Source organism: Sceloporus undulatus, chromosome 5 (assembly GCF_019175285.1).
Source record: "Sceloporus undulatus isolate JIND9_A2432 ecotype Alabama chromosome 5, SceUnd_v1.1, whole genome shotgun sequence".
NCBI lineage: Eukaryota > Metazoa > Chordata > Lepidosauria > Squamata > Phrynosomatidae > Sceloporus > Sceloporus undulatus.
The window spans coordinates 95,361,376-95,388,624 of NC_056526.1; the positions used below are offsets into that span (position 1 = coordinate 95,361,376).

At 39.0% G+C, this 27,249-nt stretch overlaps 1 protein-coding gene across 3 annotated transcripts in view; it reads left to right on the plus strand.

The window, feature by feature from the left end:
- The window catches only part of PROM1 (prominin 1), a 49,191-nt gene that overhangs the window by 6,589 nt on the left and 15,353 nt on the right, over nt 1-27,249 (plus strand). For all 3 annotated transcript variants that reach the window (XM_042470577.1, XM_042470576.1, XM_042470575.1), the window contains exons 3-17: nt 270-333; nt 2,149-2,238; nt 4,938-5,155; nt 5,792-5,866; nt 7,375-7,438; nt 9,392-9,400; nt 12,366-12,525; nt 13,037-13,189; nt 14,713-14,836; nt 18,474-18,577; nt 20,810-20,894; nt 22,486-22,632; nt 23,185-23,256; nt 24,411-24,503; nt 26,373-26,390. In XM_042470577.1, the coding sequence (XP_042326511.1) occupies nt 270-333; nt 2,149-2,238; nt 4,938-5,155; nt 5,792-5,866; nt 7,375-7,438; nt 9,392-9,400; nt 12,366-12,525; nt 13,037-13,189; nt 14,713-14,836; nt 18,474-18,577; nt 20,810-20,894; nt 22,486-22,632; nt 23,185-23,256; nt 24,411-24,503; nt 26,373-26,390 (1,476 nt within the window). The remainder of the gene's footprint in view (nt 1-269; nt 334-2,148; nt 2,239-4,937; nt 5,156-5,791; nt 5,867-7,374; nt 7,439-9,391; nt 9,401-12,365; nt 12,526-13,036; nt 13,190-14,712; nt 14,837-18,473; nt 18,578-20,809; nt 20,895-22,485; nt 22,633-23,184; nt 23,257-24,410; nt 24,504-26,372; nt 26,391-27,249) is intronic.

The window sequence follows — 27,249 nt, forward strand, 5'->3', positions numbered from 1 at the left end:
CCAATTACACACTCAAAGGTACTTTGGGCCCAGTGAAGAAAACAGGCTTTAGCTTAAATCTGATCATTTGTCTTGACTCATTTAATCATTGAAACTTACAGGGACAGCAATTTATCAAGTTCCCCTTCAGTGGGTATCCTCTAATTGTGTCTGATTAACTGTTAGGCCAGTATAGTGTGACGGTCTTTTTGTTTGTTTTTGTTTCTTTGTTTAAGTGTTTCTGTTGTAATTTATCTTTAAATAAAGTATAAACTTTTCTTCTTTTTTAGCAAATTGATTATTTGGTTAGTCAATATAACACTACCAAGAAGAAAGCACTTGCTGATCTTAACAGTAAGTTTATTCAAGCAGATTTTCTACTGAGAATGTAAGACATACCCTACAGTACTGACATCTGAAATGTACATGTGTTCTCTCTCTGTATCTCTCTCTCTCTGCTAAGTAAAAATAAAATGAAAACAACAAAATTGCAGGCTTTGCTCTAAAGTGAACTTATTACCAAGATCTGAAGTAAACTTCCGACTGCAATCAATAGGATTGTTAAAAACAGAAAATCTTCTGTTGTTCTTATGAAACTTTGTTGGGATTGCTTAACTCATGTCATGCTTAATTTTATTAGAAAACTAAAGTGCTCTCTACTTTTAAAAGCAAGGATTCTCCAAGAAGGCCTTTCAGAGGCAATTGTTCCATGTGGCATGAAATTCATCTTTTTGAGCTCAGTATTTGTGTGCACATGTGAATATTTTTGATGTGAGATAGAAAGCAGAAATCACCACTCTGTTGCATCATCCTCATCATAATAATATTTCATAGCCTGACTTTTGTTGTTGGCTTTATTAGACTTACAATCAACATTCTGGAGCAAAAATCAGTTAAACGATCTGAATACTATTAAAAGAAAGCAAGCGTGGTGTAGTGGTTTGACTATTGGACTGTGACTCTGGCGACCAGGGTTTGATTACTTGCTTGGCCATGGAAACTCACTGGGTGACTTTGGCGTGTCACACACTCAGCCCCAGAAAACCACGTGATAGGTTCACCTTAGTGTCTTCATAAGCTGGAAACAACTCGAAGGCACACAACAACAAGAAACTATTAAAAGCATGAGAAAGTAAGGATGATTCCATCTGACACTTAAAAGTTGACAGTTGGTCACATGTCATTATGCTAACGGACGAAGTTTCATAGTCTGGATCACACCTCATGTTTTGCATTCCTATTGCAGATAAAAAGGGATGATCAGTTTGGGAATCATGAAGATTAAATGAGAAAAAATAGAAGAAGTAGAGGAGGATACATGCATGCAGTCCACTCATCCACACCAGTACAACATAATGTTGAAAAACATGTCTGTCACCTTGCAAATAAGGTGTCTGACTTGGATAAGATAACATAGCTGGAGAAGCATAATTCTAGAGGTTACATTTTGTATTTCATGAAATATTTGTATCCTTTAGAAGAGGAAAGAAATAGCTTTCAAGAATTTTTGTCTTCCCACCTAGGCAGACAACAGGAAGGCATCAATCAGATACAAATCAATGCACACTCCCAAATTCTGTACTGAAACAGTTCATCCTCTCTGTTCTAAAGACAACATTCCTAACACTTCCCCAACTTGTGTTCTTGAAGTAGGAGAAAAAATGTGAGCCAGAATGGTGTAGTGGTTTGTTTGTTGACCTATGGCTTTGGAAACCAGGGTTCCAATCCCTGCTCAGCTATGGAAACCCACTGGGTGACCTTGGGCAAGTCACACCCTCTCTGCCTCAGAAAAGCAAAGACAACTCCCTTCTGAAGAAACCATGCCAAGAAAGCCCTGTGATAAGGTTACCTTAGGGTCACCATAAATTGAAAATGAGTTGAAGGCATACAACAAAGTAGGAGAAAAATATAAAAGTTGCCACATATGTACAGAATTGAAATGGAAGGTTTACATTAATATCAAAACTGCATGCCTTCAAGGAAATATCCAAAGTAGCTTTAAAAAAAATAACAGTAAACTAGAATTTAATTTTTTGCTTAAAGATGTGAGGGATTTTTGGGGGGTGTTTTTGTTAAGATATACTTATTCAAGGCGTAGCATTTTTAAAATGCCCTGTTATACTAAACGTGTGTTTGGACTTGATTTTTTGCCTTTGCCTTTTCCAACAGATGTTGGACCAATACTTGGAAAGAGAGTCCAGGAACAGCTAGGAAGGGAGGTTCGCCCTGCACTTGATGCAGCCCTAACTATGGCAGGAGGTAAAGGGAACTTCATTCATACTGACAGCCTTCTTGCTTACTCTCCTAATTTTCTGCCAAGGCTTTTATAATATGGCTGAGTGAACAACTAATTCCACATACTCATGAGCTTTTAAGTCTTCATTTCCTGAACAGAAGACCTCACTGCAAAATAGTAAATCTTTGAATTTAAAACGTACATTAAAGTATTTGTTTCTATATATATTTGTCACTTCTCAGTAAAAGAGTCACAACACAACTAACAAGATAATTCTTTAAAACTGTCTACACACACACACCATTGCCTGCCCATCTTCCACTTGTTTCCTTATATTTGGTTGTGGTAGTGTGCCAAGTAAAACATTGGCTGAGGAGATTATGGGTGGGGAGGGCAAGAAAGAATTAAAGATTTCACTTCCATTTTCTGCTTCCCACTGCAGAACTCGCCATAGTAATTTGGAGCTGTTTGGAGTCTTGGGTTAACAGACCTGACTCAGCCAAACCTATATTTCCAACCACAATCTAGATCAAGTATAGGGAAAGTGCAGCCTCTGGGCTTCATTTAGTCCCTGAGGGCACTGCATGTACCACCCTGTTGTCTTGGAGACCCCTGTAGCACCAACCCCTCCAGTTTTCAAAAAGGGCGTCCAAATGGGAAAAACCCACTTATGTCTCACTAACACCCCAAACACAGCAGAAATTGGCTATATTCCAGCTGATTTTAGGAACGGAGAGGGGTGTTGTGTCAATTTTGCTTATGGTGGGAAGAGCCATGTGACCCAAGGGAATGGGGAAGGTGGGAATGGCCCCATTAGCTCTGACACTGTCCATCTTTCATCTAGATTAAGTGAAAATACAAGTGCAAGGTGTTGTAGCTAGTAGTATATAGGCAGATGGGATGTCCCATGCTAAACCTAGTAAGTGTGTGTTGACAACTGAAAGTGTTTGCATACCTCACCAAAATATTTTCTCATCCTCCACTCTTTGCTTTATTTCTCTGTTTGTCTTGAAGTCAAAGTGGAAAGGGCCATTAAAGGTAAAATATCTTGAATGCATTATGTGATGTGCTCCCGTCTCTTGCTTATAACCTCCTGTGTGGTTTGTTTTGTTGTCATATTTCCTCTTGTATTTCACAGTTAATTGTTTTAGCTCAATAGGATGAAACCTCAAAGTAAAGCTTAACCAACTTTTGCCTGCAGTCTGTAACTTATTTACTGGAAGGAGGCATTGAAGTGAATAGGGCTGTTTTGGAATAAACAAAACAGTTGGTTATTCAGTTGTTCATTGAGGCTTTGGTGCTTATTATTTGTGAGTAGCAACATATTCCCACGCAGTTCAGTACAGCAGAATATGTACATGCAATGAGAATCTTACCATTGCTCTAGGCCAGGTCCTGATTTTATATCTGTTGTGAAGGACTGTTTGGATATTTGTTGGCAGCAAATTGGGCAAAAGGGAATAAAGGTAAATACAGCAGTTTTAAGGGACTTATTTTGCTGGCTCTTTCCCTGGTTAATTTTGGCAGATATAACACTCAACAGTTTGTTTTTGTTTGTTTGTTTTATATTGCACCTTTCTCCTAGCACAGAACCAAAGCAGTTTATAACAAATTAAAACAAAATACAGTTAACATCATATTATCTAAAAGTTAAAAACAAACAATTATATTAAAAAACACAACATTAAAACCTGTTTAAAACTAATAATAGCAGCAGCAACAACAATAATAATATCTGCACAGCATACTACACTGATAAACCATTCTGCCACGAGTTAGGAGCTCAAGGTGTGCCTAAATAAAAAGGTCTTTTCCTGCTGGTGAAAGAAAGAGGAGAGGAGGTCAACAAAACCACCTGTGAGAGGGAGATCCACTGTGTGGGAACAGCAATGGAGAAGACTCCCATATCCCCAACAGATGTGCCTGTTAAAAGCAATAAATGTCAACTATTCTTTGTTAGCCTAACTTTGGCTAATAGATTCCAGTGTCCAATGAAACTGAATCTTGTTCAGCTAAACTGTGCCACCAGAAGAAGTCTTATAGGCAGAAATACCACTGTCACCTTGCAACTGGAAGTGCCAGAGAAGTCAACTTGCTATATAAAAAGGCATGGTTTCATGTCCAGATTTGCGGTCAGTCCTTAATCCTAGCTTAGGCATTCAGATATGATGCTGAACAGCACCAATCAAAAATAATTGAATGGGCAAGGCAATATAGCTGAATGTGTGCTTATGCAAATTAGCTCTTTGTAGTTAGAGAAATGCAAACCTTTCTGACATTTCTGCTTCTATAAAAATAGAAATAGACATTGTAGTAAATATGCCATCTGGAACAATTCTACACACACACACACCCTTTGAATGCAATTTCTTTGCCTTACCTACTGGCGAACCAAGAAGCAGAAGACTGTGGAGGAAGCAGATCTGGTCAGTAGGTTTGCTAGCAGGCAGTTTTAGTGGGAGGAGAGTCTGGCGCTTCAGCTCTTTGGTTGTTTTGGTAAGTGGCCTTCTAGGAAACTCTGTTGCTAACTAGATCAGTAGCGATAGATAATGTGAGAGCAACTAGAGTTTCCTTTCAAGATTTTGCCTTCTTACAGTATGGTCACTTCTATTTGGTAATAGTTTTTTCAGGTTATGCTTTTTTTTCTCTAGATGGTTCACATTATTGAACTCTAATTAAGCCATTGTATTAAAATACTTTGTTTTTTTTAAAACTATTGCAGCTATTAGAGAAACAAAGGAGGCATTGGAGAATGTGAGTGTTTCTGTGGAGGTCTTGCAGGAGGGCACTGAGAAGCTGCATACCAACCTGACAGAAGTTAAAGGACACCTGACCAACACACTTAATGATTCTGCCTGCACAGCTGATCAAGCTGCCTCAACTTGCAATATCATCAGGAATTCACTAAATCAACTAGACATAAATGCCAACTTCAGCAAGGTAAACTAAACAAACAAACATTCTTCATAATGGCCTAATACGTTTTGAGTGATTGGGTCATTAGTCTTTCAAACTGAAGGTAGCGCCTCTCATGGCTAAGTGTTCATCCATATAAGAATTGTTACCTTTTCGTCCTCCAGATGTTATTCAACTACAGTTCTATCAGATTCAGCTAGCAAAGACAAAATAAGAGATTATGGGAGTTGCAGCTGAGCAACATCTGGAGCAATGGTTCCCAACCTTCCTAATGTCACGACCCTTTAATACAGTTCCTCATGTTGTGGTGACCCAAACCCATGAAATTATTTTCATTGCTACTTCATTAACTGTAATTAAATAGGTGTTTTCCAATGTTCTTAGGCGACCCCCATGAAAGGGTCATTCAACCCCCAAAGGGGTCCTGACCCACAGGTTGGGAACCATTGATCTGGAGGGAGGCACTTTATTCATCCTGTGGAACACTAAACAACATGGAATTACAATTAAGATGAAACATACATGGGTTCCATAGATGAACACCTGAGTCTGGAACATAGTTGGAGGTAATTGTCAGTGGATACTAGAGCTATATGTAAGAGCAGGATGCAGATGGATGTATATGTAGAGTAGAACTAACTCAGTTTTCCTATTCTTTAGTTGCCAGAAATTAGCACTCAGCTTGCCAAAGTCAATGAAGTCCTTAAAATAGACCTCTCCAGTCTGGTTCAAAAGGTATGTTCATAAAAAATGTTGATTTCCATATTATGATAACAGAATGCCATTGTCTGTGTACAGCTAACCACAAAGTGGATTTGAAAAAAATATCAAATGTTTCAACAGGCAGATGCACAAGGGCCTTCTGTATATCAGAAAGTGCAACAAGGGAGTGAGCCATAGCTTCTCCCATGAGTCTTTCTCTGGCTTTTATATTGAAATGAGGGATACATTTTACTTCTTTGATTTCTCTCCCACCTTTGGAGCCAGAAGTAGACTCAAGGCAGCTTGATTAATAAATTAATAAAACACTCATGACATCAGGGTTTCTTTAACACCCCCATCCCTACCCTTTGGGTGCATAGCATTAGTCAGACATCTTATTCAAAACCTAGTTCTTGCTGTGTAGCACTTACACTCTCTGTTGTATTACATCCCATTTCACATCCTTGACTGCTGGTAACTTGGCAGTTTGTTGCTTGGCTGGCTCAAGTGTATAGAAGATTGGCAGTCTGGGGTAGAGAAGCAAACGCCAGGTTCCAATCGGCCTCAGAGGAGCCTTTAGCTATTGAACAAATTTCTTGCAGTGTCCTAACAGTTGTGTTACAGCAGGGGTGAGAGTCATGTGGCTTTCCAATCTGTGTTAAACTGCAGCTTGAATGAGCCCTAGCCAGCACAGACAGTGGTGAGAAACAATTGGGAGTTGCAGTTCAGAAAAATGTGAAAGGCTCATGCTGCTTTATGTGAATCAACATTGCTTAGAGTAAAGCTGCTAAATTGGCCACATTTAGTGTTGGCCTTTAACATATTGCTATTTGGCTATTTTATAGTTATTTAGTTATCCACATGCAAAATCATTGCAACCTGAGTGTTCAAGTGTGAGACCAAAATAACACAGAACAAGTATTGATAGAGACTGACCCCCAAACAATCTTAAGGACCCACTAAACCTTTGAATTCTATTTCGAAATGACAATATATACACCACTGAGAAGGCTTCTCTGTTGAAATCTGATGAGAGTGAGTGCTAGATATAGATTTAGATCTGTTTTAAAAATAGAAATTATAGCTCCAAGTTGCTCAGTAATGGTCTTCTCATGTAAATAAATCAGATGTCTGAAGGCCCTCATGTATCTCCTTTTGCAAATATGAGAATGGACTTCTGTGCAATTGCCTGTCTATGTGAGGACCAGCTTGTCCTCACTGTAATCAGCTCTACCACCATGCAGGTGATGGAGCTGATAACATAACATCCAAGGCCTTGAATGATTTCATGTGGTAATGAGAACATTGAGTATACATGAATGCTTGAATCATGCACCTCTAAAAAGGCAGGTGTGTAGTTAGACAGGGTAAGAAAATTGCCTTAAAGGTTGCTTGCAGTATATGTTCCAGCTTCCTTAATAATTTATTTCAAAATATGCTGGTGATATAAATCTTTGGTATAGACCTTTTAAAGTTGTAAATAAGCATGTTGATCTTTTGTCGTGAAGACAATGTTGCGACATGTGAGTTTTTAATTCTAGGGTTATGCAGCATTTAACAATACTCCAGATTTGGTAGTTGATCAAACAAGGAACATTTTATCAGGTAAGAATTCTTTGACTGTAGTCATTTGCATTACTAGAGTAAACTGTTTCAATATTGTTTCAATATTACCTGAATTTTTAATCATGAAAGTTTTTATCCTAAAAAAACCAAATACAGTGAGCCCACATCATATGCAGGTGTGCTTTACGTGGCTTTCAGCATACGCTGAAAGCCACGCAGGGAGGAAGGGGTGGCGCATCCCATAGGGAACAGTGGGGCCATTTAAGTGACATGCCAAATACATGTATCTGCTGATTGAGTAACTGTTAATCATAATACTGTCCCTTTTTTGAATGAACAGAAGTGATGTATATTAATTGGTAAGTTGAGAGGCATAAAGAAAAAGGGTTCATGTCAGGGGAAGAAGGGAAAAAGAGATGAGAATGGAAGTCAATGGATGGACTCTCGTGGGAACTACAGTTCAGTCACAGTTTCTTAGTAGCTGACCTAAGCAGAGGACCAGAAATATAGAAGCCTGGAACATTGTGGCAGGAAATGCACGAAACTCCTCAGATAAAAGCATCAAGGCTAGGAAGTCCTACTTTTTTTTAATCTATGATTGGAGCGAGATGAATCTTCATCAACCCTCCCACTTGGCTTACAAAAGCAAAAGCACTTAGCAGTTGTGGATCCAAGGAGGGTCAGTCCAACAAAATACCCAAGTCACATAACTGGAGAAAAATAAGTCCACATCATTCATTACAGCTGTACTTAAGGTTGGTGCCAACATGGGTCTGGATCTAGGCATTGACCAACCCACCTATTGATTGGTGATCAAACAAACACATGGTCCACTTGCCAGGATGACAAGTCTGGGCTTCCACATGGGTGGATGCCGCTGCATGGATTCCCTGTTAGTGGAGGTGTGCAACCCAGCATTTCCCTGAGCTAAGTGTGATCCTTGCTGTCTACATGCCCAAAGTCCCATTTGTTAGTCTTGTTAATACCTGCATAAAGGTTAATAATAATACCTATTTCCTGGAACTGGATCCCATGTGAACTGCCTACACAATTGTGACAAAAGAAATTAAACGTATAGTACAATTTCCACTTTCAAAGTGAATAGTTTTTTGTGGGTATTTTGGGCTATGTAGCCATGTTCTAGAAGAGTTTATTCCTCATGTTTCACCGGCATCTGTGGCTGGCATCTTCAGAGAATGAAAGCCTTCAACTTCACATTAGATGAAGATCCAAAGAGAACTAAGCCTGGGTTGCTGAAGGGCCTCCTTGTATACCCCAGCAGTTGACCAGAATAAAGCTGGTCAGTAGCTTCACTCTGGTCCTGCCCACCAGCTAATACTTTAAATCCATCGGCTGGTGATTCCTGCCATTGCCAGAGCCTGTGCATAGAGCATAAGCTTCTGGGAAGGAAAAAGCTGATTGTTGCCATTAGTGAACTGGCACTGACACTATCCTGACTTCTGGACTGCAAAGCCTAAGTCCCTAAGGCATCTTAGGGAAAGTAGATGGACCGTGAATCCTTTAGACTGAAGGTGACCAACTTTTCAATTTTCAGAGACCATTCTAGGCTGGAGATCATACGCGTATTGTTTATCTCTGTCCTCTGAATGCCCTCACTCAGGCTGTATAATAAATCTGTCATCATCTAGCTGTGGACAGGAAATCTGAAGCAAGGACATAAATACATATGGAATATCTCTTATTATTTGCTGCTAGAAATCATTTCTTCCCTTCTTTTGTTAACCAGAGCCTGGATAAATGTTTGTAGTACTGCCAGGGGCCAGATAAAATTGGCTTGGGTTCCGATCTTCCATCTTGTGAACTGTACAACACAAAATAAGTATAGAATGAAAACCCCTGAGCACTAGTAGCTGATATATCAGTTTTTGCAAAATGAGCATGTGATTGGTGTATTCAGACTTAGAAAATGTTTATTAACCTCTCTTTAATTTTTGTTCTTGCATTATGGACCTGTTCTTCCTATATGAACAGCTGTACCTTGTAAGTTTGCAAAAAAGAATACACAGTATGCATATAAACATATGACATATTGTGTGACTCATCAAAACTGTAATGCTAAAGCTATGTTAAAATGCCTTATAATGTTATAATGTTAAAATACCTAGGAACAATTAAGTGAAAAATCAATTGTTCTTCACAATAACTATCAATATGCGTTAAACTGTTGCAGTTTCTTTCTAAATTGTTAAAAATTAAGCATAGGATACACTCACAATTAAGCTTATTGAAGCCGTTTTGTTTTCATGGAGGCAATTAAGCACACACTAACTCTTTGGGACTGAGGGCTGTTACAGACTGCCAAAATAAAGCTGCTTCATCTCTTTAGAGGTACAGTATGCTGTTTAAATGATGCATGCATCCTAAGAATCCGGAAGCTACACCAAAGCTGCACTCCAGTGCTTAGGAATGGAGTGTGGCTTTGGCGCGACCTCCGGACTCTTAGGACCCATGCATCATTTAAATAGCATACCTCCAAAGAGACCCAAAGCAGCTTTATTTTGGCAGTCTGTAACAGGCCAGTTAACGTGCAGTTCTGAGCAATGTCAGACATGGCATATACAGTAGAAAGAGTGGTGTCCAGTTTAGAAGTACTCTATTCAATCTGTAATGAATTCAAACATCTGCTCTGCAATAACAAATGCTAAAAATGCATATTCTGTGGCATTATCATAGGCTGCTGTGAATAGTGTTAATACAGTTCAGTACCCAGAAAAGTTTCCCAATTCTTTAGTTAAAGGTATTGAATAAGCACTAAATAAAGACCTATATGGCATTAAAAAAAATTAACCAGGCAGACACTCTGCCTGAACTTTGATGACTGAATCAATGTTTGATTCATTGGTAACTGTGCACCATCATACATTGCAAAGCCAGGTTCCTCCTGCAAGTGAAAACTTGCTGTATTTCTGTTTAAATAGCTGTGTTTTCACCATCACATTGACGTGCATTCAATAATTATAGCTATTTCATCAAAATCATTTAGAGAGAGAGAGAGCAACCCCAGGAACCTGAATGCTGTTTCTTAATTATAGAGACCAGTGCTTTTCTTGATAAAGGGGATACAAACATTTTATAACAAACAGTTTGAAATTTCAAGTATAGATTCTCTATTAGTATTCTAACAAATGTCCAGAAATGAGAAAACATGTCCATTTGGGCATATGTTAAAATGCTTGAAGCTTTTAAAAATAGAAAAAATTGAAATTGAAATTACACTTAATGCATATTGAAAGTCATGATTGCTCATTCTTTCCCTCCCAGGAAATTTAACAAGCAGTGTCATATTTCTTTTGCAAATTCCCATTTCTCCACAAAGTAGAATTAGATATGTCTTTAAAATGTTTGCTACAGCTGTGTAGGCATTATGTTTCAGTTCTATTCATGCATTGCCCATACTTTGGCCTTTGTCATGCTTTTTAAAAACACAAATCTCATCCCATAATAATTCTCAGGCTCTCATATATCCCTACCTACTGCTTTGTGGAGAACAAAACTGGGCTATAAGAGCCTGAAATGTTATTTTATTGTTGTCCTTAGACAGTTGGTAGAGAACGTTTGTATTGGATTTTAATAAACATGATACAGTTACGTTCACATTCTAAGGAAAACCAGGAATGTAAACAGATAGGGACCTTGCTATCGGAAGTAAGCAGTGAACAATTGACTGAATCATAAGGCTTTAGCTGACTACTACAGTCAGCTAAAGCTTAGGACATGATTCCCTGTCAAATTGTTCACTGCTTACTTCCAATAGCAAGGTTCTTATCTGGTTACATTTGGCCACATTATGAGAAAGCACAACTCATTAGAAAAGACAATAAAGTTAGGAAAGGTCTAGGGAAGTAGAAAGAGAAGACCACATGCCAGATGGATAGACTCAATCATAAATGATTGGCCTTGGATTTGGAGGAACTAAGCAGAACAGTGGAGGATAGGGAGGCTTGGCAATGTCTCATTCACAGGGTTGCCATGAGTCGGGGTTAATAACAGCAACCACAAATTGAGTAGTCTGGAGAAAACATAACACCTTTGCTTTAGTCCCTTTGGAAATGAAAAACCTGGGTTGTACAGGTGCAGTTGGAGACTCACACAACTGACTGGTTCCCTCACAAAAAACATCTGTATAATTTTTTTTATATGGAGGAGAAATGATAATGTGTATCCCAACAACAATCTGGACCTGAATAATTAAGACATAGTTTTTGCGGGTTTTTCAGACTATGAGGTCATGTTCTAGAAGAGTTTATTCCTGATGTTTTGCCAGCACTTTCTTGGAAGATGCCAGGCACAGCTGCTGTCAAAACATCAGGAATAAATTCTTCTAGAACATGGCCTCATAGGTTGAAAACCCCACAAAAAACCATGGACGCCGGCCATGGAAGCCTTTGACTTCACAATTCGGACATAGATTTATCTCCCTGGTAAGAACTAGACCATGTTGTTTTTGGTAACTGCCCTTCACCCATGGTAACCCTGCATTATGAGACATCTCCAAGCCCCCTTATCCTCTACTGCTCTGCTTAGGTCTGGTAGATTCAGGCCTATGACTTCCCTGAATCTAGCCATTTAGCGTGTGGTCCTTCTCTCTATCAACTGCCTTCTGCCTTTACTAGCATTATTGTCTTTTCTAATGAGTCATGCTTTCTCATTATGCGGCATGAACTAGACCACAGTTTCATTATAATGAGTTCGTAAATGTAAAAGTCTCTGTCTTTCATCAGCATGCACAAAGTTAGGTTTGTATATGTGAAAGTGTGCATTAAAATACCATCTCACATTTATTTATTTATTTATTTATATATGTGGCTTGCTTTCAGCTTCATACTTCTTTTTATGCCTTATTCTACCAATAGAGCTGCATCAAATATATCTTTTTGTTAGCATGCAGTAAATTGTTTTCTCTCGCCTGCATAAGAGTAATCAAAAATACACTCATTTCTTTCAGATATAAAAAATGTACTGGATGCTATTGGTTCAAATATCACAGCCTTTACTAAAATGCTTCCTGTCCAGAAAGTACTAGCTGACTTCACAATATATCTTACTCAGAGTGAAGCATACGTTCAAGATCATTTTCCATTAGTGGAGCAATATGATTTCTATAGGTACGTGCCTGCCATTTGGATGATGAAATGTAAAAGCCATACTTGAAAACAGTATGTTCCTCTAAGAGCTAACTGATGTAAAACCACCACTTCCCATGTAAAAATATTATATTACAATGGAATCTGAATCTGCCCCATGCAAATGCATGGTGTATTGAAGAAAAACCTGGAGAACAATTATTTTAGATCTGTTTTGTAGTTTAGCTAATATCAAAGTGGTGCAACACTGAATTTAATATTTTAATTCTGTGCCCTGATGTAAAGCAGAAGTGTAAAGAGAGTGAAATATGATAATATATTGTATTGGAGATGTAATGAAAATGTGGTTTTGTTGCATTGTATTGCTGATAAAAAAAACAATCAAACTGACAATGGAAAATTCAGTTGGGAATACTATATATACCTTTAATCTTATCTGTGGGTCAGATTTATGGATTTTTGTTGTCTGATCTCAATGTTTTACCATTCATATATTTTAATATCATATTTTCTTTTAATTGATCTTTCTTAGATGGCTGGGTTGCTTAATTCTTTGCTGTATGGTGATATTGATCCTTGTCTTTTACTATCTGGGACTGTTATGTGGTACCTGTGGTTATGACAAAAATGCTACTCCAACAACAAGAGGCTGCATCTCGAACACTGGAGGAAATTTCTTAATGGCGTGAGTTCTTGTTGCTTCAGAATTTCATCAACTTAAGAGGATTACATTGTGAGACTATATTACATTGTTGTTGAAGAGCAACAACAATAATAAAATTATTCTTGGGACTAATAAAGATTTAATAAAGATCTTGTAAATACCACAGAATTCTACAGGCAGAACATTACATGAAGAAAAAAAATGAGAGAGAGGTGTTTTAATCAAATAGTGATTAACAGTGCTCAGATAGGTCCTGAAGGAGCTCATGTAATTCCTAAGATAATCAAAGGAGCCTTATGCACATTGATGACCTTAAGACTTGAGATTTATGTGAAAGATCTTCAATTGACATGTAATAATGATGGGATATAATTACATGTGTTGCACATAATATTGTTTAGATCAGTGATGGCAAACCTTTTAGGGACTGAGTGCCCAAACCTAAAAGGCCTTCTGGCACCAGGTGTTACCTGGTGCCAGAGGTAGGACTTCTGAAGCGGGACCTCCACCCTTCAGGGCAGGACTTCTGGGGTGGGACTTCTCCCCCTCACCCTCCAGGACCTTCATCTGCCTCTCCAGAGACAACTGAAGGCCTGGGAGGTGAGGGAGGAAGAAGAGGAACAGGTGCATGCCTGTTCCTCCACTTCCCCGCCCTCCATGTGCCATGAAAACTGGCTTCACATGCCATCTCTGGCACGCGAGCCATAGGTTTGCCACCACGGGTTTAGATGTATGCATGAGATTTCTTACTGTCCAAAAAAAGTAACATGAAAATATGTCCAACATATGTATGCAGATACTTCCATTATAGCGGGCATGCTTCTCAGAGATCAAATTGACTGCTAGATGCTGATTGATTCAGTTTATTGATGAATCCAAATTTGCTAACTAATGTATGAATAGGGCAGATTGCCACTGATATCCATCCATTTTACAGTGGGGTTGGCTTCTGTTACTCTTAGATAAGCTTGCACTGGAATTATGCTCATCTTCCTGTTTGCACATGTTATCATCATAGTTGAACTCCAAGATCTTCAGCAACCTAGAATCAGACATACCTGTTTATGTACACACCCACATACACATATATTTCTGGAGGCTTAGAAAATAACTATATATCATTTTTTAAATTATGGTACATACACTATGGCCTGTTACAGACTGCCAAAATACAGCTGCTTCGGGTCTCTTTGGAGGTATGCTGTTTAAACGATGCCTGCATCCTAAGAATCCGGAAGCTGCACCAAAGCTGCCCTCCAGTGCTTAGGAATGGAGTGTGGCTTTGGCGCAACCTCCGGACTCTTAGGACCCATGCATCATTTAAATAGCATACCTCCAAAGAGACCCGAAGCAGCTTTATTTTGGCAGTCTGTAACAGGCCTATGAGTCCAGCATGGATCTAACCCTGAATATTACCTATGTTTGTAGTGCTTAACATTGTCTGGTTTGTTCTTACAAAAGTATATTAGAAAGTAGATTTTTGTTCCATTGATGCAGTTGTCTCTTAAATTAGATATTTTCTTTCTTTTTTTTTCCCCTCCTAGTGGAGTTGGATTCAGTTTCCTCTTCTCTTGGGCTCTGATGCTAATTGTAGTCGTCACTTTTATTACGGGTGGAAATGTGGAAAAGCTTATCTGTGAGCCATTTGAAGACAAGACTTTATTCAAAGTAAGGTTGTCTATATCACTTGCATTAAATGATCAATAATAAAATGTGCACCTGAGTAGAAAAATAAATTTTCTTCTTTATAGTGTGATTCTTATGTTTTCATATACCCTTGCCAACAAGCTGATGATGAAGATATTTCAAAATGATTTATTTATGCTGTTTACAGTTTGAAACAGATCTGTTATATGTAAACATGCAGTACAAATTTAAAATGTGCAAGGGAACGTTTTGCTTGAAATAAAGAGCTAGTGTGGTGTATTGGTTTGAGCATTGGATTACAACTCTGGAAGATGGAGATCAAGCATCTTGTTGGGCATGGAAACCTAATAGTCAAGTCATACTCTCTCAGAGGGAGGCAAATGCAAATTGCCCTCTCAACAGATGTTGCCAAGAAAACCCCACCATAGGGTCGCTTTAGGATCACCATAGTTGGAAACAACTTGACAGCACACAACCACCACCAGAACAACAGCTTTTCGGCTATCCTTTCATGTAAGGATTTCTCATTATGAAAATTATGTTTTCATTTCCTGAAGAAGGAATTTTTGTTCCAAAAACATATTAGGCATGAATAAATAAACCACTTGGCACTTTGAGAACAATGTTATTACATTTTACCCATTGTTCTTGCCTCCATGCTGCAAGTGAACAGAAGTGAGACCCTAATCATTTAGCACTATGTACTGCTGGCCTGGTATAGGACTGCTTCCTGTATCCCCCCCCTTCCCCCTTACAGTTAGCTTGCATCTTCAGGTACTAAGCAGAAACTTCATTGGTCAGGTTTAATATACCATTTCAGAAGAGCTGTGTTTTGGAACATATCCAAGATATTTTTAAAAGATCAGCTTGTATTTCCTGCACCTCCATGCCACACAGATCATATGGGTCTTACCTTTTCCGAGGAGCCATCTCCTTTTACCTTTGCTTGGTTTTGGCTCATACCAGTGCAATATCACTTGGAATAAACTGATTTCTTTTTGCTTTTTCTTGAAATTTCAGGACAAATCAGCACTAAGGAAAAATTGACTTATTCAACTAATCCAACCTTTGTGGCAATTAAAAATGTGAAACATTTCCTTCTCTCAAAACTTTATATGTCAAATGACAGTGAAATAATGTTAAACAGAATATTAATGTTAATCCCACCAAGAGTGTAGAAATAATTCATTAAATTTAATTAGTTATGCACTAATTATTTATAGCCCTCCCCTAAAGAGGCTTCATTAGTTAATTTATTAATTTTGGAAGCAGATGGTTTTTAAAATGTTTGACTAAGGGAAGTTGGCTACAACCATAGAATCACAGAGTTTGTAGAATCACAGAGTTGGAATGGGCCTCATGGACCATTGAGTCCAACACCCTCTTAAGTGCAGGATCTCCAGCTAAAACATTTCCAGCAGATAGCTCTCTAGCCTCTTTTTTAAGATACCCAGATAAGGAAACCCATGACCACTCCAGGCAAACCATTCTTACTCTCAAGAGATTCCTTCTACAGCCATAAACTACTCTTCTGTAACTTCAGACCATTAGACCTGGTCTTACTCTCTGGGGCCTTCCTCTCTGTGTCACCCTTTGAGGTAGAGTGAGCCCTCCTTATCCGCATATGTGCCATCCATGGATTTAAGCATCTGCAGATGGCAAACTCATATTGTTCCCAATGGTGTTAAATGCCTCCCTCCCCCTTTCTTTCCCTCGTTCTTTCCTCTCTGCCTCTGCTTGACTTTGGGGGCAGAGTCTTCTGCCCAGTCAGCTGACGCCAGGGCTTGAGTCTCAGAGCCCCTGTCCCCAGGCCTAGCACCCAGGACGGAGCCTCTGGGCTCCAAGACTCAAGCCCCGGCCCTGGCGCTGGTTCCCTCTGGCCAACAGGGTTCTGGGGCTTGATTCAGAAACCCCTTGACTGGAGGATGCCAGAGCTTAAGTCTCAGAGCCCAGAGGCTCTGTCCAGGGTGCTAGACCTGGGGACAGGGGCTCCGCGACTCAAACCCTAGCCTTAGCCGACTGAGTGGAAGACTCTGCCCCCAAAGCCAAGCTGAGACAAAAAGGAAGGAAGGAAAGAAGGAGGTAAGGAAAGGGGGAAGGGAGGCATGCACCTCCATTGGAGACAATGCGGGCTTGCCATCTGCAGATGCTCAAATCCGTGGATGGCAAGTATGCAGATAAGGAAGGCCCACTGTAACTCAAGGGGTGACTCCCATTAATGGCAATGGGACTTGAGCATCCACGGATTTTGGTATCCACGGGGAGTGGACAGGACAGAAAGGATTCTTCACAGATACTGGGTGCCCACTATATTTAAAACATGCAGTCATGTCGCCCCTCAGTCTTTCTTCACCAAGGTGAACATGTCCAGCTCCTCCAACCTTTCCCTTTATGTTTTATTCTCCTTACCTCTCAAACAAAATATTCTCCACAATTTCTCTAGTTTCTTTAAACCAAAAATTTAAACTCTGTTTCGGACTAATAATTCTTGCTATCACTTGGAAATAACAAAACCTTACTAACTTCTTTATTTTTAATAAAGGTTCATAATGTAATAAAATTCATTGTCCAGCAAGATCTGCAATTAATCTACCTTGAGAGTTAGACTAGATGTTAAAGAGAATGCATTCTCTTTAACATTCCTACAACATGATTTCCTCAGAGATGCATGCTTTTGCAAATCAAGCCATGTTAATCTTTTGTGACTTCTTATCGTGTGCCTTCAAGTCATTTCTGACTTATGATGGCCCTAAGGCAAACCTATCTCAGGGTTTTCTTGGCAAGATTTGTTCAGAAGAGGTTTGCCATTGCCTTTCCTTGAGGCTAAGAGGATGTAGAACACCCAGTGGGTTTCATGGCCAAGCTGGAAATTGAGCCCTGGTCTCCAGAATTGTAGACCAACACTCAAACCTCTACACCACTCTGGTCCAGTCACAAAACAAAGCGTACTAAAAGCAAGATCAATTACTGTCATATATCACATGCTATGACAACCAGATACTTGAGGGACTACCTCGTCTAAAAATGCATTCTAGTTCAACTCTGAGCGACGTTACTAGTAAAGAGACTGAACTGTCACAAATGTTTGTAGAGAGATCTTGTAGCACCTTTGAGATTAACTGAAAGAATGCAGTTGGCAGCATGAGCTTTTATAGATTTACGTTGCCAACTTCTATCTTTCAGTTAGTCTCAAAGGTGCAACAAGATATCTCTCTGCATGCTAATTCTACAGACTAGTATGACTATATCTTTGAATTATAACAGATGTTTCTTGTTTATATAAGTTTGTAATCTGAGGTAATAAAACTGGACTCAGGCTTACTTTAAATCAGGGATTCCCAAACTTTTTCATTTTGGACTTCAACTCCCAGAAGCCCCAGCCAGCTTGGGCAAAAGTCAGGAATTTTGGGAGCTGAAGTCCAAAATATCTGGAGGACCAAAGTTTAGAAATCATTGATTTAAATCTGTACCAAACCCTGAGCCTTGAATAGATGGGAAGAATTCTAAAGAAGTCAGTGGTCCATTGCAGTTATGTTCCCTTAGTGTTTAGAATGAATGAATGAATGAGTGTGTGTGTGTGTGTGTGTGTGTGTGTATTTGAATTTCTCAGAACTAACCTGTGAAAAAATAATACTTTCATTATTTTGTCATGCTCTAGGTTTTGGACACTCCCTACTTGTTGAATCGCCACTGGAAACACTATCTATCTGGCATAATTTTAAAAAATCCAAATATTGACTTGACATTTGAAAAAGTTTACAGGTAACTCTTTGATATATTCTGATACAACCTAACTAAGTAACGTTTTATTTGAAGTTCTGATATGCTTTTTTTCAGTTGTATGAAAAGTAAAAACAATTTTCAGTTGTATGAAAAGTAAAAACAAATGCAGCCTGGTGGACCCGACTGATTGGAAACAAACATTTGCAGAGAATTTTCTTTTGCTGTTGGTCCTGATTGTAGCCATCCTCTATTCCCCCACTTCCACAGACACATAGACAGACGGACAGGCACAGACAGGTTTTTTGTGGACTTCATGCTATTTGTTTGTTTATTATTTAATTTATATTTTTCCTTCTATAAGGTTCACACCGTATAAAATGGTTTACATCCTAATTAAAACAATACAGCCAAAAACATTCTCATTTTAATTTTTTTTAAAAAAGCATTAAATACAAACCATTTAAAAGCATTAGCTCCTTTTCATCCTGGAGAGAGGTGGCCAGTGGGGTCCCATAAGGCTCTGTCCTGGGCCCAGTGCTATTCAACATCTTTATCAATGACTTGGATGACAGAATAAGGGGCATACTTATCAAATATGCAGATGACACCACATTAGAAGGAGTAGCTAATACCCCAGAGGACAGGATCAAAATTCAAAATGACCTGAATAGACTAAAAAGCTGGGCCAAAGCTAACAAAATGAATTTCAACATGGAGAAATATAAGTTACTGACTGCATTTGGGTGGAAAAATGAAATGCACAGATATAGGATGGGGGACACCTGGCTGAATGAAACTACGTTTGAAAGGAATCTTGAAGTCCAAATAGACCACAAATTGAACATGAGTCAACAGTGCAATGTGGCAGCTAACAAGGCCAATGTGATTTTAGGCTGCATCAATAGAAGTATAGTGTCTAAATCAAGGGAAGTAATAGTGCCACTATATTCTGCTTTGGTCAGGCCCCACCTGGAATATTGTGTCCAGTTCTGGGCACCACAATTCAAAAAGGATGTGGAGAAACTGGAGCATGTCCAAAGGAGGGCAACTAAAATGGTAAAGGGTCTGGAAACCATGCCCTATGAGGAACGCCTTAGGGAGCTGGGGATGTTTAGCCTGGAGAAGAGAAGGTTAAGAGGTGATATGATAGCCCTATTTAAGTACTTGAAGGGATGTCATATTGAGGAGGGAGCTAGCTTGTTTTCTGCTGCTGCAGAGACTAGGACCCGGAGCAATGGATGCATGCTACAGCAAAAGAGATTCCACCTCAACATTAGGAGCAACTTCCTGACAGTAAGGGCTGTTCACCAGTGGAACCCACTCCCTCAGAGTGTGGTGGAGTCTCCTTCCTTAGAGGTCTTTAAACAGAGGCTGGATGGCCATCTGTCGGGGATGCTTTGATTGAGATTTACTACATGGCAGGGGTTGGACTGGATGGCCCTTCCAACTCTATGATTCTATGAAAAGTCTTGGCCGGCCTATGAAAGGAGAGCAGGGAGAATGAGGTCTCAAACACACTGTAGAAATAATCCAGTTTGAAACCAATTCAACTGCCCTGGCTCAGTGGTAGGGAATCCTGGGAGTTGCTTATTGTGACACCAGAGCTCTCTGACAGAGAAGGCTAAAGGTCTCACAAAACTACAGTTCCCAGAATTCCCTAGCATTGAACCAGGGCAGTTAATTTGGTCTCAAATCATTTCTGCAGTGTGTTTAGGACCAGAGTCTCATTTGGCAGAGAGTTCCACAGCCTGGGAACAGCCACTGAGAAGGCTCTCTCCCAGCTGCACCAATTATACCTATGAAGGTGGTGGGACTGAGAGAAAGCCTTCCCCTAAAGATCTTAAAACTCAAGTAAGCTTTTATAGAGAGATACGGTCTTTCAGATAGCTTGGGTCTAAGCTGTATAGGGCTTTATAGGTCATTATCCAACACATTGAATTCTGCCCACAAAACCGACGGTGAATCTCTTTCAGCATGCTCCTTATAACCAGTTCAACTTTTCTACTAAGTTGCTGTATATATGTATGCTATACAAAATTGCATGATGTCTAGGTATCATGAGTTCCAGGTATAGCCATGAACTTTCTTTTCTTATCTTGGTGAATGAATGGTGGACAGGATACAAAGCATAATCCTCTGAATCTAGGCCATTATTGTTTCTGAAAGTTTCTTCTGAATGTTTGGATTATCAATTGCAAATGAAAATTTAATGGCAGTGTTCCCAACTAACATTAATTTCCATGTTGATGTGTACTTTACATGTGTCTGTAGTGACTGCAAAGAAAACAAAGGCATTTATACTACACTTCACCTAGAAAACATCTTCAATATACACGACATTCTGAATGTTAGCATGGTAAGTCAATTTAGGTTGTAGGTATGAGTGGGGTTTTGTTGTTTTTTGATACTTCATCTATATAGTCTTTACTTATTTATCTGAATGATCTTTCAAATGGAGATTTAGAAAATAAAACAAAATAAATTGATGTTTTGATATTTCATCTGAAATAGGCTGAAGAGCTGTGAAAGAGTATGATGCTAGATATGACGGTTATTACCTAAGCTCACACCACGACCAACAGCCAACATGTAGATTAAGATTTTGTCTCTGTGAAATTTGGGTTGAAACATCAATCTGTATGCCTTGGCTTTTTTGAGGGGAGCCATAACCTGTGGGCAGGCTCATCTTAGAACATGCAGTAACTTAAAAGAACCTGGCTGCAAGCCATTTAGAGTTATGAAAGCTAAACAGCAGCACTTCAGCTTGAGCTCAGTAATATAAGGACCAACTATGGAAGATGGTGGACGTGGTGACTCAAAGTTAAGACACTGACTCTGATGTTTGCAGGGTAGGCAGGTCAGCCCCAAACGTTTGAGCCCCAAGCATTGCATGATGGGGTGAGCTCCAATCACTAGTCCCAGTTTCTGCCAACCCAGCAGTTCAAAAGCATGTAAAAGTGCAAGTAGATAAATAGGTACCATTTCAGTGGGAGGGTAACAGCATTCTGTGCAGTCATACTGGCCATAGACTTGTCTATGTCAATGCTGGCTCCTTTGGCTTAGTAACAGAGATGAGCACTGCCCCCTACAATCAGATGAGACAATCTTGTCAAGAGAAAACCTTTACCTTTATGGAAGTTTGAGTTCTGTACTCCAGTCTTGACATTCTGGGCAGTAATTTGGCTCCCGTGTTTTGAACCAGTTAATGTTTGAGGATCTAGCACAGAGTGCATTGCAGTAATCTAGTCTAGTTACCTCCTCCTTAACTATTGTAATATGCTGTATGTGGGGCTGTTCTTAAAGAGGTCATTGAAGTTTCAGCTGTCACAGAATGTGGGTGCTAAAAGACTGGTCCAGCTAGAGGGAACAATGTTAATGCTGGCTCTGAAGTTGCTGCATTGGTAGCTGGTTTGTTTCTGTGTTCAGTTTATTGTGGTTTAGAGCCTTACAACATCATGGAAAGAATTTGAAAATATTTTAATAATAGATGAAAAACAGGGTTTCTGAGTGTCTGAAATCCGTTGGAGGAGAATCTTAGGCAAGATTATCCATGATTTGAGAGTATTTGTTCTGCATAAAAAGCACACATAATTTTGTGTGTGCAGAAAACAGCACTTTTCTGCAGAGAAAGCATAATTGCTGGACAGAAAGCATGACATTTTCTGTGCAAATCCTCCATATGATGGTGTTTTTTGCAAAATAAATCCTAAAGTACAAATAGTCCCTAAAACTGCACACTTTCCAAGGATTTTCTCACAGTTAGGAGGAAAATGGTAAAACTCATGACAACAAAAAATTGCAAAGACTCGTCACAATTGTGCTGCATGTGTAGAAGAGACTTGTGTCTTTGGTGAGCAACTAACAATAAAGTTTAATGACTTTCCATTGTGATTGTTCTAATGTGACACATGGTAATTGGGTGAAAACTGTTTTTTTTCTTCCCATAGTACGCAGAAGATGTATCACTTAAAATCAAGCATATTAATATAAATTTGAGCAACATAGTCTTGCTGGATGAAATTGGAAAGGAGAATCTTTTGAGTTTCAGTGCTTCAGGAATAAATGAGATAAACTTTGCAGCGTACTTAATAGAGGTAAGACTTGAGGTATCTTCTGTTTTTATTATCTTAGATAAAATTTTGTTAAAAGATACAGTACAGTAAAATAAAATTTAAGTACATACTAGGAATATATGTGTAGGGGAAACTTGACCCCTTTCCTACTTGGGTTCAGGTATGGAGGCATCAGTGAAATGAATACAGAAGTTTATTTAATGATACAGCCTTGGTCCAGATGCCTTTTTCAACTATCTGACCCCGAACTATAAATACACCTTTTAATTTATAGGAATTTTGTAACATCTACCTAACAACAGCATCTGCAAGTACAGCAAATGAAAAGGAAAAATGGGAAGCATGTTAGCCAATCATGACACAGTAGTCATTAAGCTATAATAGAAAATTATTAAGCAAAGACCAAGTAAAAACCAATTATATTGAACAAATCAAGGAATAAGGATTACCATAAATTTATGCTGGATGGGAATTACAGTCCTCCTGAAAACGCAGATTGCACAAATACCAGAATAGCTGTGAAAAGCACAACATATAAAAGTATAGTGCTATAATTGTGTTTCTGTCTTTTAGATCAATAAGAGTGTTACCAAAGTGGATCTCTTGTCCTTCGCTAATGATTTGGAAGCAAGAGCAGACCAGCTGGTAAGTTTTCTCTGAATGAAGTGAATTAGTAGCAAGAGTAAGCTATCAAAATTCTTCCCTACCAGAGCAACTGTTTACTGAATACTCTGTTACTGAAATACGTTTGTAAATAGAAAAAAATTATTAATGTCCTAGATGTGCACTAAGTGTCTGTTTTCCATAAATCTAAAGCCCTTATTACTAAGAGAGTACCAACTTTGTGATAGAGCCACTTGACTATCTGTAGGTCATCAGATTCAGTAGCAAAATGCATTTCTGCTTGTGAATACAGAAGCTAGCCATTATTGGATTTTAAAAGTAGCACCTTGACTTTTACTCACTCTGGCAAACAGTACAATAAAAAGAGCACCAGTACTGCATGCTCACAATAATTAAGCACTGAACAGTTTGTCTGCCACACTGAGACTCTCTTTACACAGTAATATTTGTGCTTGTCTACGACTGTAATAAAGATGAACTGAACTGTTATATTTGGACTTGAAAAATTGAAAGGTTCTAAGTTTAACCTTTCTCAAGTAAAATAGTGTCTGAAAAACATTTTTAGGGAAGTAATTAAACCTCTGAGTTAGAATATATGCTTTGCATACACACACACACACACACACAACCTTAGGTCTAGTCTTGAATAGCAAGTCTGAGAAGACTCTTCAGCAGTTTCACATATTCCGTTTTCTCATTTTGTTTGCAATACCAGGCATAATGGAAACAATGAGGAATTCCAGCTTTGAGCTGCACCCAGCCTTGGAACAAAAATTTGATACATCTAAATCTCTACCCCACCAGTCATTCCAAAAAGGAAATTATACCCCAAAAGTCATGCCTTCTATCTGTCTTTAATTAAACATCTCAGTGGAGGGCGCCATTGCACCTTTAAGTCTTACAGAAAGAAAAACGGGACTTTCCTGCAAAGGAAAACATTTATTTTCTTGATAAAAGGTTGAGATTTGAATGCTTTCCATTATAGCAAATAGAAAGATATGAATTTAATTATGATAGGGGAGTTGCTTATGAAAGGAAGAAAGGTATTAGAGAAAGACTTATTGATATTTTCCAATTTCTTATTTCATGAGAAATGTAGTCCTGTTCCATTCTTTGACACATTTTTTTTTTCAAATAACCATCTGGAAACTAACCTTTGTATTTTATACTTTCAGCCCAAAGGAGCACTGGAAAACGCCTTGAAAGGGCATGCAAATAATATCCGGATGATACACAGACAACAAGTTGTTCCATTGGAACAAGCAATGGTAATAATACAAAACTAAAAGTTGCTGGACTAGGATAGGATGTAGGGAGGTTGTTTAGCAAGCTGCAAAAATGTTCAGCATTATAAATCAAGGTTGTGCAGATCATGTTGGGCAACTGCAGCAAGATCAATGTTTGCTCCTCTGGTTTGCTGCATTGACACATGTTCAACCAGAAGTGTAATCCAAAAGTGGGTTGAAGGTGACTACCAAGGTGAAGTTGCTAACTTTTCTGTTCTGGTTGGGTTGTGTAGAAGCAATTGTGGGTCAGGGCGCTTGAGAGATTACCTGCCACTTAAGGAGCAATTAAGGATGTTTTTTCGCTCTATTTTTAAAATAAAATGTCCAGGGTCCTGGGACGATGCAAAGAAGAGCTTAGGGGCCAGATGCAGTCATCTTTTGTGATCTAAGACAGAGGAATGTGGGGACTATGCTGCATGTAGCTCCTAGAGCTCGCAATTCTCCACTCCCCATTCCACCCCTCCAAAAACAAAACAACCCCACAAAAAGCCCTTGTTGAATTCAGAGCACACATCCCTGTCACTCCAGGGTTGAGTTGAGCTCTGGTGTACTCACTTGTTAAATGGATGCCACTTGTGGGACCGAGGGGGGTGAGTAGCAAAATTGCTCCCACCCTGCTCTCTAGGGCATATGATGGATTGTTCTAACTTCAAATTGTTTCTCTTTTAATGAGGCTTTATCTGAGTGCAAGGAACTGGGGGTTGGGGCAAGGGCATTACTTCCCATCAGGAGGCTACAGGGGCTGAAGATCATTGCCATCATTCATCAAGCAAAGGAGGATTGCCTTTGCCACTCTCAGAGGTTATTAAATAGGAGACGCTGACCTAATTAGGTAACCAAGGGCTTGTTACAGACTGCCAAAATAAAGCTGCTTTGGGACTCTTTGGAGGTATGCTATTTAAATGATGCATGCATCCTAAGAATTCAGAAGCTGCACCAAAGCTGCACTCCAGTGCTTAGGAATGGAGTCTGGCTTTGGCGCAACCTCCGGACTCTTAGGACTCATGCATCATTTAAATAGCATACCTTCAAAGAGACCCGAAGCAGCATTATTTTGGCCGTCTGTAACAGGCCAAGGTCTCAAATCAGCTGCTTATAAATGTCCCAGCTAGTCCCTGGAGGCCTGTTGCTTTCAAGCTTCCTTTCTTGGTAAAAAGCAGTACTTTCCAGTGTTCATGCTTTTTACCTTGTTGGACTGGCTAAAATGCTGCATTAGTGTATCTAAACTACTGACTTCCTGAACTGGCTGATGAGCACCCCCTTGCTTCTCTCTTCATCCTGCTGGATACTCTGTGACTGACCTGGACTGAATTAAATGCTCAACAGCTTTTTGTATTCTAACCACCTGATTCCCTTCACATTTGCTGACTGCAGCATAGGTCATGCAGCCCCCACTTCTGAGAGTTGCCCAACCTGATCTAGAGTGATGGTCTAATGTCTTTTCATTTAAAGCTCCCTAGACTACTTGGAGATTCCTTTCTGTGCTTTAGCTTTATATTCACGAACAGTAGTAAGCTTTGGACATGTATGCTTTCCTCTCCTTTTCTTCTCCTTTTCATATTTTCAAGCTGATCTGAAGAGTTTGTTTCCCTCTTTAAATTAACCACAATTCTTAGTTATCTTCAGTAATAAAGTTCTGTGTAGATAAAGAGTAGTTGTACTGAGCTGAATCGGAAGACAGCTCTGTTTTGCTATATATCAGACTCTTCTAGCTGTTTAATTTTGTTTTGCAATAACCTTACTGAAAAGCAGACATTTTATGTTTTTGTTTGCTTGTTTTTACCTTAAAACTTTCTGATAATTAACTCTTAATCATTTTCAACCTTCTTTTTCCAAAAACTGACTGTCAAGAAATATGTTAGAGCTAGGGTAAGTGTTTTTCCTTTCTTACATTGAAAGTAAATAACTAATTTTAGACCCATTTTAAATCAGCAGGTCTTTCCCACTCAGGTTTAGTATTACATATGTAGTTAGATCAAGGGGTCCCCCGGACCGGACAAATACATGCTGGGAGGTTGCAGTAATTTTTTTTTGCTGTAGCTCTTTTTTTTTTTTTTAAAGTAAAAATGTCCAAATGACTTTTCTGTTGTGCTGAACTATTTTCTGGAATTTCCTGGCACCAGCAGCAACCTTTTCTTCCCTCTCCTCATATTTCTTATCAATTTCATGAGACAAATCTATCAGAAAAATTATGTTCCCTTCTCGCCACCTCCTTGTTTATTTATTGATGTATTATTTTTTACAGTTACAACATAGTGTCCCATCAGTGGAAATGCACTTTTGCACTTTATCACTATAACTCTAAGGAAGACATTTAAGAATCGTCAGGAGAGAATGTGTCCTTCAAATTATAGGACCACCTCGACAAATCATGGCCCAGTTGTTTAAGGGTTTTTTATTTTTTGAAAGAGCCTTCGTGGAGATCCGTGAAAATACTACACACAGCTACCCAAAAGTTTGGAATGATTAGACATGGAGGGGACAATAACTGGCACAACCAAAGGAGCTATATTGCAAGAACTCATGTGTCTTTCGAATCTAATGGTTAGATCAATCTGAAACAGTTCTTTTTCAATGGGAGTGGAGGTTAAGTGGTTAAATAAAGGCTTCATAATTAAATGCTTTTGCTAGTATTTCTAGCTTGTTGAAGCCTTGCAATAGTTGCATTGCTCTTTTTTAAAACCTTGCTTGGGTTACTTCCAAAATATTATCTGAGATGCATGCAGAG